The sequence below is a fragment of the Odocoileus virginianus genome, chromosome 24 (assembly GCF_023699985.2).
Source record: "Odocoileus virginianus isolate 20LAN1187 ecotype Illinois chromosome 24, Ovbor_1.2, whole genome shotgun sequence".
NCBI classification, from domain to species: Eukaryota; Metazoa; Chordata; class Mammalia; order Artiodactyla; family Cervidae; genus Odocoileus; species Odocoileus virginianus.
The window spans coordinates 39,365,114-39,381,679 of NC_069697.1; the positions used below are offsets into that span (position 1 = coordinate 39,365,114).

The 16,566-nt window shown below is 36.5% G+C and overlaps 1 protein-coding gene across 3 annotated transcripts in view; it reads left to right on the plus strand.

Moving 5' to 3' along the window:
• PTPRR (protein tyrosine phosphatase receptor type R) overlaps positions 1-16,566 on the plus strand; it is a 270,659-nt gene that overhangs the window by 209,766 nt on the left and 44,327 nt on the right. For all 3 annotated transcript variants that reach the window (XM_070454591.1, XM_070454592.1, XM_070454594.1), the window contains 2 exons: positions 9,637-9,823; positions 12,628-12,712. In XM_070454591.1, coding sequence (XP_070310692.1) covers positions 9,637-9,823; positions 12,628-12,712 — 272 coding nt within the window. The remainder of the gene's footprint in view (positions 1-9,636; positions 9,824-12,627; positions 12,713-16,566) is intronic.

Sequence of the window (16,566 nt, forward strand, 5' to 3'; positions counted from 1 at the left end):
TGTTTTTCCTTTGTTATTCAAATGAGTTAAAACTTCTTTTTTTTTTCATCTTTATTAGAAATCTTCTTGAAAACTAAATATGTGGACAAATTTGATGAGCAAATGAACTAAGAAAAATCAAGTTGGTGGTCATGGATCTTAAGATCACCTTTACAATCAAGCACAGTTTATCAGATTTGTGACCACTGTGATCAAAACACATGATGAACAGATTGGAAACATTTCAGATTTGGAGAAGACTTCACTGTTCAGCTTCTTGCTTCTCACCAAGTTGAATTAGATGTGTATACTGATAAAGACAGCTATGAAAAAAATCATGCTTATTTTTGACAAGACCAAGAAAAAAAAATAAGGTTGAGAAAGCTCTCAAAGAGCTGTTTGCCTTCATTTTGTACTAAATTCTTATAATCTTTTGATGCATATTTTTCCGTTCCCATTTCAAGTACTTTGAGATAAGCAGCTGCCACCATTTCCCACTGAAACGTAATTTCATAATCTAGTAGTTTCAGAAGTACATCTTCCTGGACTCCAGGCAAAAGGATCACTGTCTCATTTTGTTCTCTTACTCCCATTTCCATTCTTTACTGGGTATGAAATGAGGGACCATGCTTGAAGTCTAGTGTTCTTGGTGGTCGCAATACTGCAAAAATAGCAGCCATATGTGAGAGTTAGTCATGGTCACAATACTGGAAATTAGCTTTTCTGCCTAAATCTAACTTCTAAAATCCAGCATATTGCCCCAACTACCAGGAAAATAAATGCCTAGTTTCTGAGTTATTCCAACACTCAACTTCTTGTATTTTTAGCTTGTATTTTCTTTTTACCTCTTGGTCATTAGGAGCAGCAAGGCAAAAATTGAAAAATCTCAACAGAGTTGTTTATATTCTCTTGTTGAAATGAATGTGTAGCTCTGGTCCATAATATTTATACAAGTTTTCCTTTTTACTTAATTGTAATTAACATGCTGTTTATTGCATTCCTTTTACCTTTCCTTAAGAATTTGCTTTTTCCTTCAATTGTTTGCATCGGTATCTTTTGAATTTCCTCCCTCTTATTTATTTTTTGGCATAAATAAAAATTGGTGCTACAGTGGGAGCTTGATAAAGCTTTTTATTATGTTCCCTTTTGTCCAAGAGCAATCATGAGACCTAAAAAAGGTCTAAACAGTTTGTCCAGAGTTATGTTACAAAAAAAGAGACAAAGTTTTTAATAAGACTTTGTGTTCTTAGTTTTCCGCATCAGTTTTTATTAAAGGGCCAGATTTCCTTCAGTTATTTCTGTGGATTCTGTTTATTTTTTTCTCTCTAAATCCTTTAAACTTTTTTCCTGTCCCTTAATTTAAATTTTCTCTTAATTTCTTGTATCTGTTTTGTCTTCTTATTGAAATGTCTTTCTGATTCTGGCCTTATGTCTTACCATTTGGCTTATGGATCCTGTGGAACAGATGTACATTCTCTAGTTCAGTAAAGTGGTATTTTCTCTCTCCTCTAGACCATTAGTCAGGGATAGCTAGTTAAAAGGCTTCCCAGGCGGCTCAGTAGTAAGGAATCCACCTGCCAAGTAGGAGATACAAGAGATGCAGGTTCAGTCCTTGGGTCAGAAAGGCCTGTGGAGGAGAAGATGACAATCCACTCCAGTACTCTCGCCTGGGAAAGCCCATGGACAGAGGAGCCTGGCAGGCTACTGTCCATGGAGTCGCAAAACAGCTGGACCTGACTTAGGGACTCAGCACACAGCTGGGTAAAAACCTAATATTTGCATATTTATAAAACACACCCTTTCTCCAGATTGTTTAGTAAATTTTGTTAGAAACATTGGTAACCTATTTGAGGGGGGGAAATCCTAGGTTATTCTCACCTTTATCACACTTCAAAATCAATTACAAATAGATTAAAAGATTAACTCTTTAAAAAACAATCCAAACTCCCAGGAGAAGAATTTCTATGGATTTTAAATCAGTGCAAGAAAATACAAAAGAAAAGAGTAGTATCTTTTCCTCTTTAATTTGTTTTAATATTTAATTTATAAAATTTAATGTTTGACTAGATGTAAACGTACTTTTAAAAAATCCTTTGTAGTTTATGATAACAGCAAGCTATGTATATGCAGCAGATATGTCTGAGAAATAATTAGTATCTTATATCATAGAAATCTATAAGTACATTAATGCTAGAATATAAATTTAAAAAGAGCATGAATGGACAATTGTCCAAGGTAAGGACCAATAAATGAACAATAGTCATATGAAAATGTGTTTATCCTCATCTCTAACCAAAGAAGTAAAAATTAAAACAATGTCATTGCCCATACTGCCCAGAAGATTGCAAAATTGAAATATCAGTTTAAATATTAGTGACATTTATGTGACTGAGTCATTTTAGTTTCTTTTTTAAAACCCCTAAGTTTTAAATTTTCTACAATGAGTATGTGTTACTTTTATAACAGAAAAATTAATACTTTAAAATAGATATGTATGCATATTTAATCTCTTCTCTCCAACTCAAGACATGACTAAGAAGTGTACACATTTGTAAGTTGATTCTACTGATTTTATTTCCTAATTCCTCTATATTTCAGTTGACCTAAATATTGTTTATTCCTCAAAAATAAGAATTAACCAAAGTGGAGATTTTTCCAATCTCATGACATCCTATGGCAGTATTTTATAGTCAGGGTACAAGAGCTCTCATGATAAGGCCTGTGTTTTGTGGAAAGTGTTTTCTATAAGGTCAACAGCCTATGCCAGTTTGACACCATAATTAAACTTTGAGACATGTCTGAGATATTGAGGTAAAGTGTTCTGGAACTGCTTAGGGTTCCAGGGACATGGATTTGCCATAATAAAATGAAAAAGAGAAACAGGTTATCAAGAAGGATGTATTTTGCTTTAGTGACGAAGTATAGATTCTATCCATTGGTTTCAAAATGTTAAAGTTAATCTCAGTAAAACAATTTTTGAGTTTTCGTGGTGATCTCTTAAAATGAATCCCTTAGAGAAGTATTAGAAGGTGAGAGTTATATAGAACTTTATTCATTGTGACCCAAATTAAACACTGGCCAAGCATCTCCTTTTATAAGCAGTTTACTTAAACTATCTGATTAACTCTTATAATAATCCTCTGAAGTTAGTACACTGAATTGTTTATTTCACAAAAGAGAAGGAAATTGAGATGTACAATGTCTAGCCAGACCAAAAAGTCCATCACAAGCTCATGCAAGAGGCAGGATTTCAGCCCAGGCAAGCATGACTGTAAAGATTGAATTTGTGACTTGAAAATTGTACTGTTTCCACATTATACTTCAATAATCCTAACTTTGGGCTTCCCCCAGTGGTTCAGTAGTAAAGAATCCACCAGCAATGCAAGAGCCGTAGGAGTTGTGGGTTTGATCCCCGGGTCAAGAAGATCCCCTGGAGGAGGGCAGGGCAACCCACTCCCGTATTTTTGCCTGGAGAATCCCACGGACAAAGGAGTCTGGCTGCCTACAGTCCATAAGGTCACAAAGAGTCGGACACCACTAAAGCGACTTAGCAGCAGCAATCCTAACTTTACTACCAACAACTGACCCCAACTCTACATAGGGAACTGCACAGACTAGCATAATCTGCCCACTTTACCTTGCTTTTGTGTGGCAAAGCAGAAAGACCTTGGGTTCTATGTTCTAACATGGGTTGAATCTTTAGTCTGCTATCGTGTTCCTATTAGTAATTTCTTCACCTGTGAAATGAGGGAAAATAAGGCCTCAGAGAGCTGCTCTGAAAGTTGAGACATCATATGTGAAAGTGCTTAGAACAGTGCTTGGCAAGTAGTAGATGTTTAATAAATAGTATTTGTTTCCTTTCTTCCTTCCCCTGCCAAACAAAAGTCATTCTTCCTGACCAAGTCAGTTTGCATGAAAATGCTTTCTTGGCTCTCAGTTTATCACAGAATCCTTATAAAAAATTTTTTAATTTATTTATTTTTAACAGAAGGATGATTGGTTTACAATATTGTGTTGGTTTCTGCCATGCATCAACATGAATCAGCCGTAGTATACAAATTTTACACATTAGATCAAAAGGACCTAAGACAAGGATCTCAAAGACTTTTAATCCTCCAGGTTTGGGTAGCGTATGCCACGAGAAGCCAAAATAGAAGCTGATATAACTCGATGCTCTGAATTCTCTCTTTTCTGGACTCGGGCAGTTTTTTAATACTCTTGTTTCTATGACTGTTGCTTCCCTTTTCAGCTCTCCTACATGACCCTGCCCCCCAGTTCCAAATACATCTTACACAACAGAACTCTAGCTCAGACTGCTGATATGTGATTCCTCAAAGATGCCTTATCATTTCCTGCTCCCACATTTTTGTTTTCCTGCCAGACTCTGTCTCTGAAATAACTGTCTACTCAAAATTTATCTTTTGTCTTCAAGACCCAACTCAATTCATTCTCGTTCATACATGTGCTCTGATCACTCTTGATGGAAGAGACCTCGCTTCCTACTAAGCCATCATCTAATAGCACTGAGTGTCCCTCAGTTGGCAGGTTGCAGATACTTCTATGTTTTAAGGCTAAAAAAGGACTGAACAGAATAATGGTTTTAAATGGCTTCTGATCAGAAGTCCCTTAAGCCACCTCTCCCAGCTCCTTACTCAGCTATCTATGTAACCAGCAAATTCTTACAAATATAGTAAAAATCTAAGGCCAATAGGCAAACTATTATCAGAATTAGGAATTCCTGCAATTTAAAGGCCAAGAGAACTGGACTGAGAAGCTTTAAAAACCACTTTCCCACTAGAAATAGATTAAAATTCTTGGCGTGAATGTAGACGCACCCTTTGCTCCTCCTCAGCTACTTATCTCCTGCTCGGAAACACAGGCGCTCTGTCAGTCACCACTGACAGGCCCCAAGAAGGAAAACCTGGTGGGGGCAGCCAGCCCCCTTATCAGGTAGGTGAGTATTTTATGGGGTGGCCATTATGCTATCCCCCAATCCCTAATACAATGATTCAGAAGAGTTAAAAATAATAACAGGAACTGAAAAGCTTTTTTAGGAACATGCTCAAGAAGGGCAGGTAGTCAATATTAAATTTTGAAGTTGGATGTGGAGGTTAGGGGAGTGTGAATTGAATCAGTTCAGTTCAGTCTCTTAGTCGTGTCCGACTCTCTGCGACCCCATGGACAGCTGTACGCCAGGCTTCCCTGTCAATCATCAGCTCCCAGCGCTTGTTCAAACTCATGTCCATCGAGTCAGTGATGCCATCCAACTGCCTCATCCTCTGTCGTCTCCTTCTCCTTTCAGTTGTAACATAAACATGTACTAGGGATGTGATGTGAAATATGATGACTATTAACACTGGTCTATGGTATATCTGTGGAGAAGGCAATGGTACCCAACTCCGGTCCTCTTGCCTGGAAAATCCCATGGACGGAGGAGCCTGGTAGGCTGCGGTCCATGGGGTCGCGAAGAGTCAGACATGACTGAGCGATTTCACTTTCACTTTTCACTTTCATGCACTGGAGAAGGAAATGGCAACCCACTCCAGTGTTCTTGCCTGGAGAATCCCAGGGACGGGGGAGCCTGGTGGGCTGCCGTCTATGGGGTCGCACAGAGTCAGACATGACTGAAGCGACTTAGCAGCAGCAGCATGGTATATTTGAAACCTTTTAAGAGTAGATCCAAGAGTTCCCATCACCAGGAAAAAACATTTTTTGGTGTCTATTCGAGATAATGGATATTAACTAAGCTTATTGTTAATTATTTTATAATATATGTAAGTCAAATCATTATGCAATATGCCTTAAACTTATGTTAATACAATGCTATGTATCAATTGTGTCTCAGTAAAACTGGGGGGAAAAGTCAGATGTGAGGCTAGACATAAAATTAATGATAAATTATTTATTTAATATTGATAAACTTACAGTGAAACTATATTTATGAATCTCTTCAAACAGCATAATAGCTGAAACATATAATGTAAAAATTATTAGAAATATAATGAGAAATAACAAACAATTCTGTGGAAGACTCACATATCTATTTCAGGCTATGAGAAATCCAGTAGGAAAAAAGTAAGAAGAAAATAGATTGGAATAGTATTTTTAATAATATATCAGAATATAATATATAAGGTGATAGATATGTATATATGTACATATATATGATATGTAGACATATTTATCAATATATCCATGGATAGTGGCCAAACCAGCTGCCAGCAAAAGCATGTATGAAATATTTAGAAAAGTTTATTATAGTTTTTGTCTCAAAGAAAACATCAAGAAATTCTAATAATTAGAAATCTAGTTCATCCTGATTTCTATGTACATTTCATGTTCTAGATACTAATAAGGAAAATGAGTGGGCAAACAGCTAAATTACCCTCGAGTTAAAGCAAGAATTAAACTTCAACTACAAACCATTTAGAAATTAATGAAAATGACAGCATTATATATCAAAGCGTAGAATGACACCAAAGCTGCAACTGGAGGCAGATTTGTAAGAGGAAAGAACTGATATATTTTTGTTTAATGAATTTTTTGTGTGTGTGCTCTAATCATTTTCTATTTCTTAAAATTAAGCTCTAACCACTTCAGCGTTTCTTGATGTAGTACTTCATACACGTTAAACACCATTTAAAGGAAGTAATATGCTAGACTGAGCCAGACTTGCCTATGAGTGTCCAGGAGTCTCTGGCGGAGGCATGGGTCAACAGTGGCCTACTGCAGGGTCAGGGGCACTGAATACAATGGTATGACTGAGCGACTGAACTGAACCTGAACTGAACTATCTGCTTGTATTCTCTACTTGAATTCTTTTTGGCTCGTATATGCCAGCTCTTCATTTTCCTGGGACAGTAACCACTTGGCACCAAATCTGATCACCTGACACACACCTCAGTCCCCTTTAAACTTAAAAATTCTTTAAATACACTCTCTGACCTTGACTCTTAGTCAGTTCAGTTGCTCATTCGTGTCTGACTCTTTGTGATCCTGTGGACTGCAGCATGCAAGCCTTCCCTGTCCATCACCAATCCCCAGAGCTTGCTCATACTCATGTCCATCAAGTTGGTGATGCCATCCAACCATCCCATCCTCTGTCGTTCCCTTCTCCTCCTGCCTCAATCTTTCCCAGCATCAGGGTCTTTTCCAAAGAGTCAGTTCTTCACATCAGGAGGCCAAAGTATTGGAGCTTCAGCTTCAGCATCAATCCTTCCAGTAAATATTCAGGATTAATTTCCTTTAGGATTGATTGGTTTGATCTCCTTGCAGTGCAAGGGACTCTCAAGAGTCATCTCCAACACTACTGTTCAAAAGCATCTTCTTCGGTGCTCAGCTTTCTTTATAGTCCAACTCTCACATCCATACATGACTACTGGAAAAACCATAGCTTGGACTAGGCGGACCTTTGTCAGGAAAGTAGTGTCTTTGCTTTTTAACGTGCTATCTAGGTTGGTCATAGCTTTTATTCCAAAGAACAAGCATCTTTTAATTTCATGGCTGCAGCCACCATCTGCAGTGATTTTGGAGCCCCCCAAAATAAAGTCTCTCACTGTTTCCATTGTTTCCCCATCTATTTGCCCTGAAATGATGGTACCGGATGCCATAATCTTCATTTTTTGAATATTGAGTTTTAAGCCAGCTTTTTCACCCTCCTCTTTCACTTTCATCAAGAGGCTCTTTAGTTCCTCTTCACTTTCTGCCATAAGGGTAGTGTCATCTGCATATCTGAGGTTATTGATATTTCTCCCAGAAATCTTGATTCCAGCCTTTGCTTCATCCAGCCCAGCATTTCACATGATGTAGTCTACATATAAGTTAAATAATCAGGGTGACAATATACAACCTTGACAGTATACCTCCTTTCTCAATTTGGAACCAGTCCATTGTTCCGTGTCTAGTTCTAACTGTTACTTTTTTTTTTCATTTATTTTTATTAGTTGGAGGCTAATTACTTTACAATATTGTAGTGGTTTTTGTCATACATTGACATGAATCAGCCGTGGATTTACATGTATTCCCCGTCCCTATCCCCCCTCCCACCTCCCTCTCCACCCGATTCCTCTGGGTCTTCCCAGTGCACCAGGCCTGAGCATTTGTCTCATGCATCCAGCCTGGGTGAAGTAAGCCAGAAAGAAAAGACCAATACAGTATACTAATGCATATATATGGAATTTAGAAAGATGGTAATGATAACCCTATGTGTAAAACAGAAAAAGACACAGATGTACAGAACAGAATTTTGGACTCTGTGGGAGAAGGCGAGGGTGGGATGTTTCGAGAGAACAGCATCAAAACATGTATATTATCTAGGGTGAAACAGATACCTGTTACTTCTTGACCTGCATACAGATTTCTCAGGAGGCAGGTAAGGTGGTCTAGTATTTGCATCTCTTTAAGAATTTTCCACAGTTTGTTGTGATCTACACAGTCAAAGGCTTTGGCATAGTCAATAAAGCAGAAGTAGATGTTTTTCTGGAATTTTCTTGCTTTTCCTATTGTTGGCAATTTGATCTCTGGTTCCTCTGCCTTTTCTAAATCCAGCTTGAACATCTGGAAGTTCTCAGTTCACATACTATTGAAGCCTGGCTTAGAGAATTTTGAGCATTACTTTGCCAGCATCTGAGATGAGTGCAATTTTACAGTAGTTTGAAAATTCTTTGGCATTGCCTTTCTTTAGGATTGGAAAGAAAACTGACCTTTCCCGGTCCTGTGGCCACTGTTGAGTTTTCCAAGTTTGCTGGCATATTGAGTGCAGCACTTTAATGTGCTATTTGACCCTCAACACATGCTATTTAATAGTTACTCCTTGATTCCATACACCTAATGTTATTAGTAAGAGGCACTCACACCTTCTGTTTTGGACACAGGGAGCCTTTATAAGTTGGAAGAACCACACCTTGCCTCCCAACAAGAGGGAAATCACAGAGAGAGTTTCAATTTTAATTTAGTATAAGGGTCTGTGGTCTTCCTGTTGTAAGTTTATCACAGAATTAAACATATACATATGCAAGTACATACAAATATGCATACATATATATACAAGACATCATATATACATATGTATACAGGATGAAAAAGTTATCTTTTTGGACTTTACCAGAAACTATAAAAAAATACATTTTGAACTTTTAAATTCTATTTCAATGGCAATCACTTGAACTAAAATAAATAGATTGTTTTTCTCCTCTGAGCTTCAGTTTAGTAAAATCATAAGTATAATATATTGATGTCAAAAATATTAGCTAGGGTGGATACAGAATTTTCATACTGGACTGTCAGATATACAGATAAAGTAGGTTTGTGTTACATCTTATTCCTCAATTCAGATGCTGTTTACTTTTCCTGAATTTTTCACTTAATTTATTAGCCATCTTATTCATTTATTAGCCATCTTATTATTTCCATAGCAGCTATATCCCTTAATAAACTATAGTTCATTTTCTCAGTTCAGAGTGGTTTCTCCAACAACAAAACTGTCAGTTTGCTGTAGAGAAACTACAGTAATTGCTATCATCAATTATGGTACCCTAAAAGAAGGTCCTTATTTCTATAATAGTTCTCGCTGAATTATGTGTATATACAAGAAAACAAACATGTGCTGAAAAGAATCCATACAGTGTTTAAACCTAATAGCATTTTCCTCCAATGTAGGCGAGGGTCCAACGTATCTCTTACACTGGACATGAGTAGCTTGGGCAGTGTTGAACCCTTTGTGGCCACACCAACCCCACGGGAGAAGGTAGCCTTGGAGTACCTGCAGTCAGCCAGCCGAATTCTCACACGGTCGCAGCTGAGGGACGTCGTGGCAAGTTCACATTTACTCCAAAGTGAATTCATGGTAAGCATGCTGTTTGTTATTCACTCTTCAGGAGGCATTTTGATATTCTAGCCACTAGAGGCACATTCCAAAATGACACTGTCAGCTCATAGTAGAATGATTACAGTTCTAAAGGTTAAGTGCAAAGATTCCAGGTCCACCCCGCATCTCATCAACTATTGGTGAGTGTTCAAACCAGGATGATACCTAAATTAAGGCAGAGGGTATAGAAGCTGGCCAGGCAAAGAAGCGGCAAGAATGAGCTGACCATTCCAGGATGACAGAGCAGGCTTACTTGTCACTATTTGGGAAATTAAATTGTTCAATTTGACAGGAGCATTAAAATTAAAATGGGAAGTAACAAAAATTGAGCCTTAGATATAAAACAAATCTAAGACTTCATATGTTACTGAGGGTTTGGATTTATCTTGTGTTTAAAAAAGGTTACTATCCAGTTAGGGAGTTTGGGATCGAGAATACACACTGCTATATTTTAAATGGAGAAGCACAAGGACCTACTGCATAGCACAGGGAACTCTGCTCAATGTTGTGTGGCAGCCCGGATGAGAGGGAGCTTAGGGGAGATCGAATACATGCACATGTATGGCTGAGTCCCTTTGCTGCCCACCTGAAACTATCACAACATTGTTAATAGGCTATATTCCAATATAAAATAAAAAGCTTTTAAAAATTACTATGGGCAGTAGAGTCTGCATTGGAAAGAGGTATTTTGGAGACTCTAGAGATTATCCTGTGAAGCTATGATTAGTCAAAACTAAAGAAGTAGCAGTGAAAATTGGAAGGGTCTATAGGAGTCTGTAAGAAGTGGCCTTAATGAGGTAAGTCAGCCAAGAAAAAAGGAGGTTAGGAAAGACATCCCCATTTTTAGACCTAGCAACAGGGTGCACATAGTGCCTTTTAATGAAATAAGCAACACAAAAGGAAGACTAAATGTAGGCTAAAAATAATGGTGAGTTTCATTCAGCTAAAAATGATGATGACCTATCATTGTTGCTGGTAATAACTTAATGCATAAAACACATTTTATCCAGAGAGCATGGAGACACATTAGACCTTCTTAGGTCCAACTGTTTCCCAAGGGGAATATCCATTTTATAGAACCACTTGCATCTTAAAGCAGTTGTGCATTTTAAGCATATCCATTGGGTATGATAAATTGAACACTTGAGGGTAAGTCAGGTGTTTGCAACCGCCCTTTCATGAGCCAGCCATAGGTTTGATCTATTACTTCATCAACTATTAAGTGTCCAAAGTAAAATACCAAGCATGTAGTTTTAAAAATTAGACTTTGTAGCATGTCATCTCTTTATGTATGAAAAAAAAATGAAACCTGGGGGGATAAACAAACCAATCAGTGATCATGTAAGTGGCCAAAGGTATGTTTCTTAAACTGCAGATAGTTCAGTGAGGTAAGCCTTTAACATAGACTACTTCCTTGAAAGGGAAGATGAGGCCAACAATGAATACAAGGAGAGAATGCTAGAAGATGATAAATTGTCAGTGTGTGTCAGAAAACAAGAAAGAATGGGAGGAATAAAGCTAATCACGACTTTCCCAAAACAGGCTAACCTGTTTGAAATTACTAAGCATAAACATGTGGTTTATATTGAACAGTCAACAATTTTGCTTACTTTGGTAACTTGAAAATATGAACTTTTAAAATTTAGTTGGAGCAAAGAACAGGAATAAATTATAAATGTCTAAAATAATGCAAGTTTCAGAAATGATGTTTTTAAAGTAAGCTTCTCCTCTCTATGGACCAAGTCTTAAATTCATAGTATAGTCAGGCTTTTCTTGAATTTTCAGATTGCCTGAAAACAAGAACAATTTAAATAAATTTGTAGATAAGTTCTTTCATTTCAATGAATACTAGGCTGTCAAGTTTTATTTTCTTTTGGAGAAAGTGTAGGTAACAAAAATATTATTTTATGTGATCCAGGGATAAAAGATATTTTAATTCACATTTGTCTAAGCAATCCTTTGCAGAATTTTAAGTTAAAGAGCATACCATTTTGTATAATCAGCTTCTTAAATATTTGTTTAGAACCTTTTGAAAACTTTGGCTTATTGTTCCCTTTGTTCCAGTCAGCATCAGATGCTCACCTCTTAGGTCTAACATGTAGAGTGACTCCTGCTCTAAATGTTCCCTTCTTCATCATTTGGCATATTTTCTGACTTAATAAATATATTTGTATTCTTGTTAATTGCTAGAAGACAGTGTCTAAATGCCCTTCACTACAAATATTGCATTTATAACCAGAAATGGACGAGTAAAATTAAAAACCATTTCTTAATACAAAAATGCATCATGTCATTATTACTTAAATCAACAAAAATGCCCTTTATATTTACCATTTGAGGGGAAGTTTTTCATAATCCTAAAAGAGTCACAATTAATGTTAAAACAGAATCTATCATAATAAAAAAAATTTAGTATTAAATCTACACAAAGATTGGAAGAAATCTAAATACACTTTAAAAAAAATTTTCAGCCACCTATTTATAAATTTCCAGCAATTATGTCAGAACAGGATTCTTAAAACCTAACTAAACGTTTCTATGCCTCTTTAAAAACTACATATCAAATAATACTATCTAACACACAAAGCCATTTCTTAGAGTCAGCTTGTCAGGGTGCAGCTGATGTGTTTGGGAAAGGAAGGGTGTTGGCAAACCAGAGGTGGTGGTCTGTTGTTTCATAAATGACTTTGAAGTCCAATAAAGCTCTGAATCAGATGGCCCCCCATGAAGATTTTCTTTGTGGCAGCATTAGATACAGTATTTTATATCACTTATTTTTGCAGGAAATACCAATGAACTTTGTGGATCCCAAAGAAATTGACATTCCACGTCATGGAACCAAAAATCGCTATAAGACCATTTTGCCAAGTAAGTTTCTTGAATTAACTAGTTTGTGTCGTACCCCTTCCTCAACGTTTCCCATCCTCACAACTTCCATATACACACCAAATTTGGAATTGCAAACACAGCTCAAGACTAATAATCATTCAAGTGGAATTCCCTGGTGGTAGAGTGGTTAGGAGTCAGTGCTTTCATGCTAAGTCCAGGTTCAATCCCTGATCGGGGGACTAAGATCCTGCAAGTGGTATGTCCAAAAGAAGAAAAAAACGAATAACCATTAGAGTGGGCAAAGGTTAATACTTTTATCTTGTATTACTCTTGTTACAATGGTCTGCTCACAATTCCAGTAGACCTATGGTTCTAAACTTTACTGTAGCACATGTTATGGTCAATTAATTTTCACTAAGGGCATCAAATAATTCGGGGGAAAAGAATAATCTTTTCAATAAATGATGCTGAGAAACTGGATAGCCACATGCAAAAAATAAAATAACTCCTCATACAACATACAAAAATTAATTCAAAATAAGATCAAAATGGATATCCTAAATGTAAGAACCAAAACTATAAAACTTTTCACATAAAACAGATGTAAATCCTCATGATCTCGAATTCATCAATAGTTTCTTAGATATGACACCAAAAGTATAAGCAACAAAAGAAAAAAAAATTGAACTTGATCAAAATTTAAAAGTTTTGTGCTTCTAAGTGAGTGAAGTCACTCAGTCATGTACGACTCTTTGCAACCCCATGGACTGTAGCCCACCAGGCTCTTCCATCCATGGGATTCTCCAGGCAAAAATACTGGAGTGGGTTGCCATTTCCTTCTCCAGGGGATCTTCCCAACCCATAAAAAACTAAAAAGATGACACTGACACAAATTGGGAGAAAAATTTATAAATTATACACCTAATAAAGGATTTTGTATCTATAATATATAAAGAACTCTCTTATAACTCAATTACATAAAGACAAATACCTCAATTTTAAAATGAGCAAAGGACTTGAATAGACATTTCTCCATAAAAGATATACAAATAGCCAACAAACATATGAAAAGATGCCTGACACCATTAGGCATCAGAGAAATCAAAACCGTGGTGAGATACCACTTCATATCCACATGATCATAATTTAAAAGAAAGATAGTAGAAAGTGTTGGTAAGGATGTAGAAAAATTGGAAACGTCATACTTTGATGGTAGGGATATAATATGGTACAGCTACTGAAGAACAATCTGGTGATTCCTCAAAAGGTAAAACCTAAAGTTACTATATGATTCAGATATTTTACTCCTAGGTATATATGTAAGAAAAATAAAAACATGTATCCACACAAAAGCTGTACACAAATGTTTGTAACAGTATTACTCATAATAGCTCGAAGGGTAGAATCAACCAAAATATTCATCACCTAATGAATGGATAAATAAAATGTTGTATGTTCACATAATATAGTATTATTCAGCAATAAAAAGCAAGGAGGTACTGATGCATACCACGACATGGATGAACCCTGAACACATTATGCTAAGTGAAAGAAGCCATCACAACCTCATATTGCATGGGGCCATTCATATGAAGTGTCCAGTTAGGCAAATCTGTAGCGATAGAAATGTTGGGAGGCATGAGAAAAGAAAAGGGCATGGAGTTTGTTTGGGGGATAATGAAAATGTTGCCCTTGCTAGAAATATTTATCTCGCGTCCTTACAGAAAAGAGTCTATAGGGCTGCCTACAGAGCCAAAGTGCTGGGTTTCATATCCAGCTGGAGCGCTTACTCTATGGCCTTGGGTAAATTCCTTAACTTCATCTGCGAGATAGAAGTAGGAGTATCCACGTCACACGGCTGTTGTAAAGCCCAGGGCTTTGCACGTGATAAAGTGCTCAGTGTCACTCTCATAACTCAGGAAGATATTACTGTTCCTTTCTTACAGAGGAGGAAAACTGAGATTTATAGATATTAAAGAAGCAAGACTCAAACCCAAACACATCTGCCCACATGCCTTTCATCACTGATGGTTGTACAACTCTGTGAATTAAACAAATAAAAATAAACTCTGTGATGGTACACCTCACACAAGGGGATTGTATGGTATATGAATTATGTCTCCAGAAAATGCTTTTTACGGAAAGACTTCATTATGCATAGCGATCACCCGAGTCCTTGTTAGAAATGTGGCATCCTGTGTTCCCTGCATCCTGTGCATCCCTGGCATCCTGGGATCGTGACAAAACCCATAAATATCTCAGGGCAATAACTCTGGAAAGATAGAGCCACAAAGGTTTGTTTCAATGTATTAACACTGAAATAGTAGAGTTTTCATAATTCAGTTTATTATTTCATTCATAAACCTCCAAATTCTCCATATTTATGCTAATAAGCAAGAATTACTATTAATAGTGTTCATGCGCTTCCCCTTCTGTTGGAGTTGGAAGCACATTGTAATAGTTACTTCACAGTAACATATTTTTAACTGATCTTTATAGTTAAACCTGTTTACCTAAGATACAGTCATTGTTGAAAGATATTTTGTAATAATAATTGGCCGAAGGGGATGAAAGTGCTGTGTGTTACATCTGGTATTTCTCTCTCTCAGGCTTTTTCATCTCAAATTTACCAAACACAAGTAAGTAGGGCATAAACATGCATTGCAATTATTATACTTAACCACCTAATCTCAGAAGGATTTGGAAATTATTAGGACTGTTTTAAAGTTCAGCCTTCTCTGTTTCCTGCCCAGATGCTATCAGACAACTGCTTCATCGTCCTGTGTCAGCTTTTCCATTCCCAGAACTGGGTGGGTCACTTGAACCAGGGCACCTGTGCTGACAAACGATGTTGCAAATGACGGATTTTCTGTTGAAAATGTCTGTAGCCTGAATACCCCACCCAACCCCCTGTCATGCAAGATATAATCTAGTAAATATAGCATGGACAAGTCACATCACTGGTTGGAAAATCATCAGAAAAGATGGGAATGAATATGAAAATCTGCTGTTTATGGTTTATTTTAGACTGTATGATGGGATAAGTTTGAAATATTACATAAAATAATTTTTAAATGAATAAGATTTTAAATATTCTAATTGTTTTTATTTTTTAACCTACAATTAACCCTTAAGTTTAAAAGCTTCCAGTTTGTGCATATTAGTGAGACTGTGTAATTTGGAGGATGTTTTACAGCAGAAATATGGATGGCCAAGAACTAATTAAATTGTAGCTTTTTTTTTTTTCTATCTACAATGTCAGCCTGGCTCTGATCATTCTTAAGTGGCAGATTAAAGTGCTCATGTCAAATTTATATCAAATTATTTTACAATATAAACAAATATTGTGATGAGAATATCTTTGTCTTAAACGCAAGAGCCATGGGAAAAAACTGGTATCAGTGTGAAATTATTTGTACAACAAAGAATTTTTATGTATATTTCTTCCATTCAGTTTATTTATACAACTATAAAACAATATAAATCAAATTTTAAAATCTTAGTTACTCTGGTCATCACTTTTTATTTAAAAGTGTAACGTCTAGTAATGTTCCCTACTTACATTGTGTTTTCTGTTTTATTATATTATGTTCCTAGAACAGAGTAGATATGCAAATCAGTGAACCACTCATTAAGGCAACAAGTTGTATGACTCAAGCACAATATTGGAGTTAGACTTGATTTCCTATCCTGGCGAAAATATTTACAATTTATGGCAGGCTACTTCATCTTTCTGTGCCAGCCTTTCTTTGCCCTTAAAAATAGTAGCAGTCATACTACCCTATACGGCTGTTGAAAGAATTACGTAATCATATGTGAAAATGGCTTGGAAAGTTCCAAGAAACAGTAAGCCCTCAGCGAATGTTAGTTTCTCCTTTCTTTATCTTCCTAGT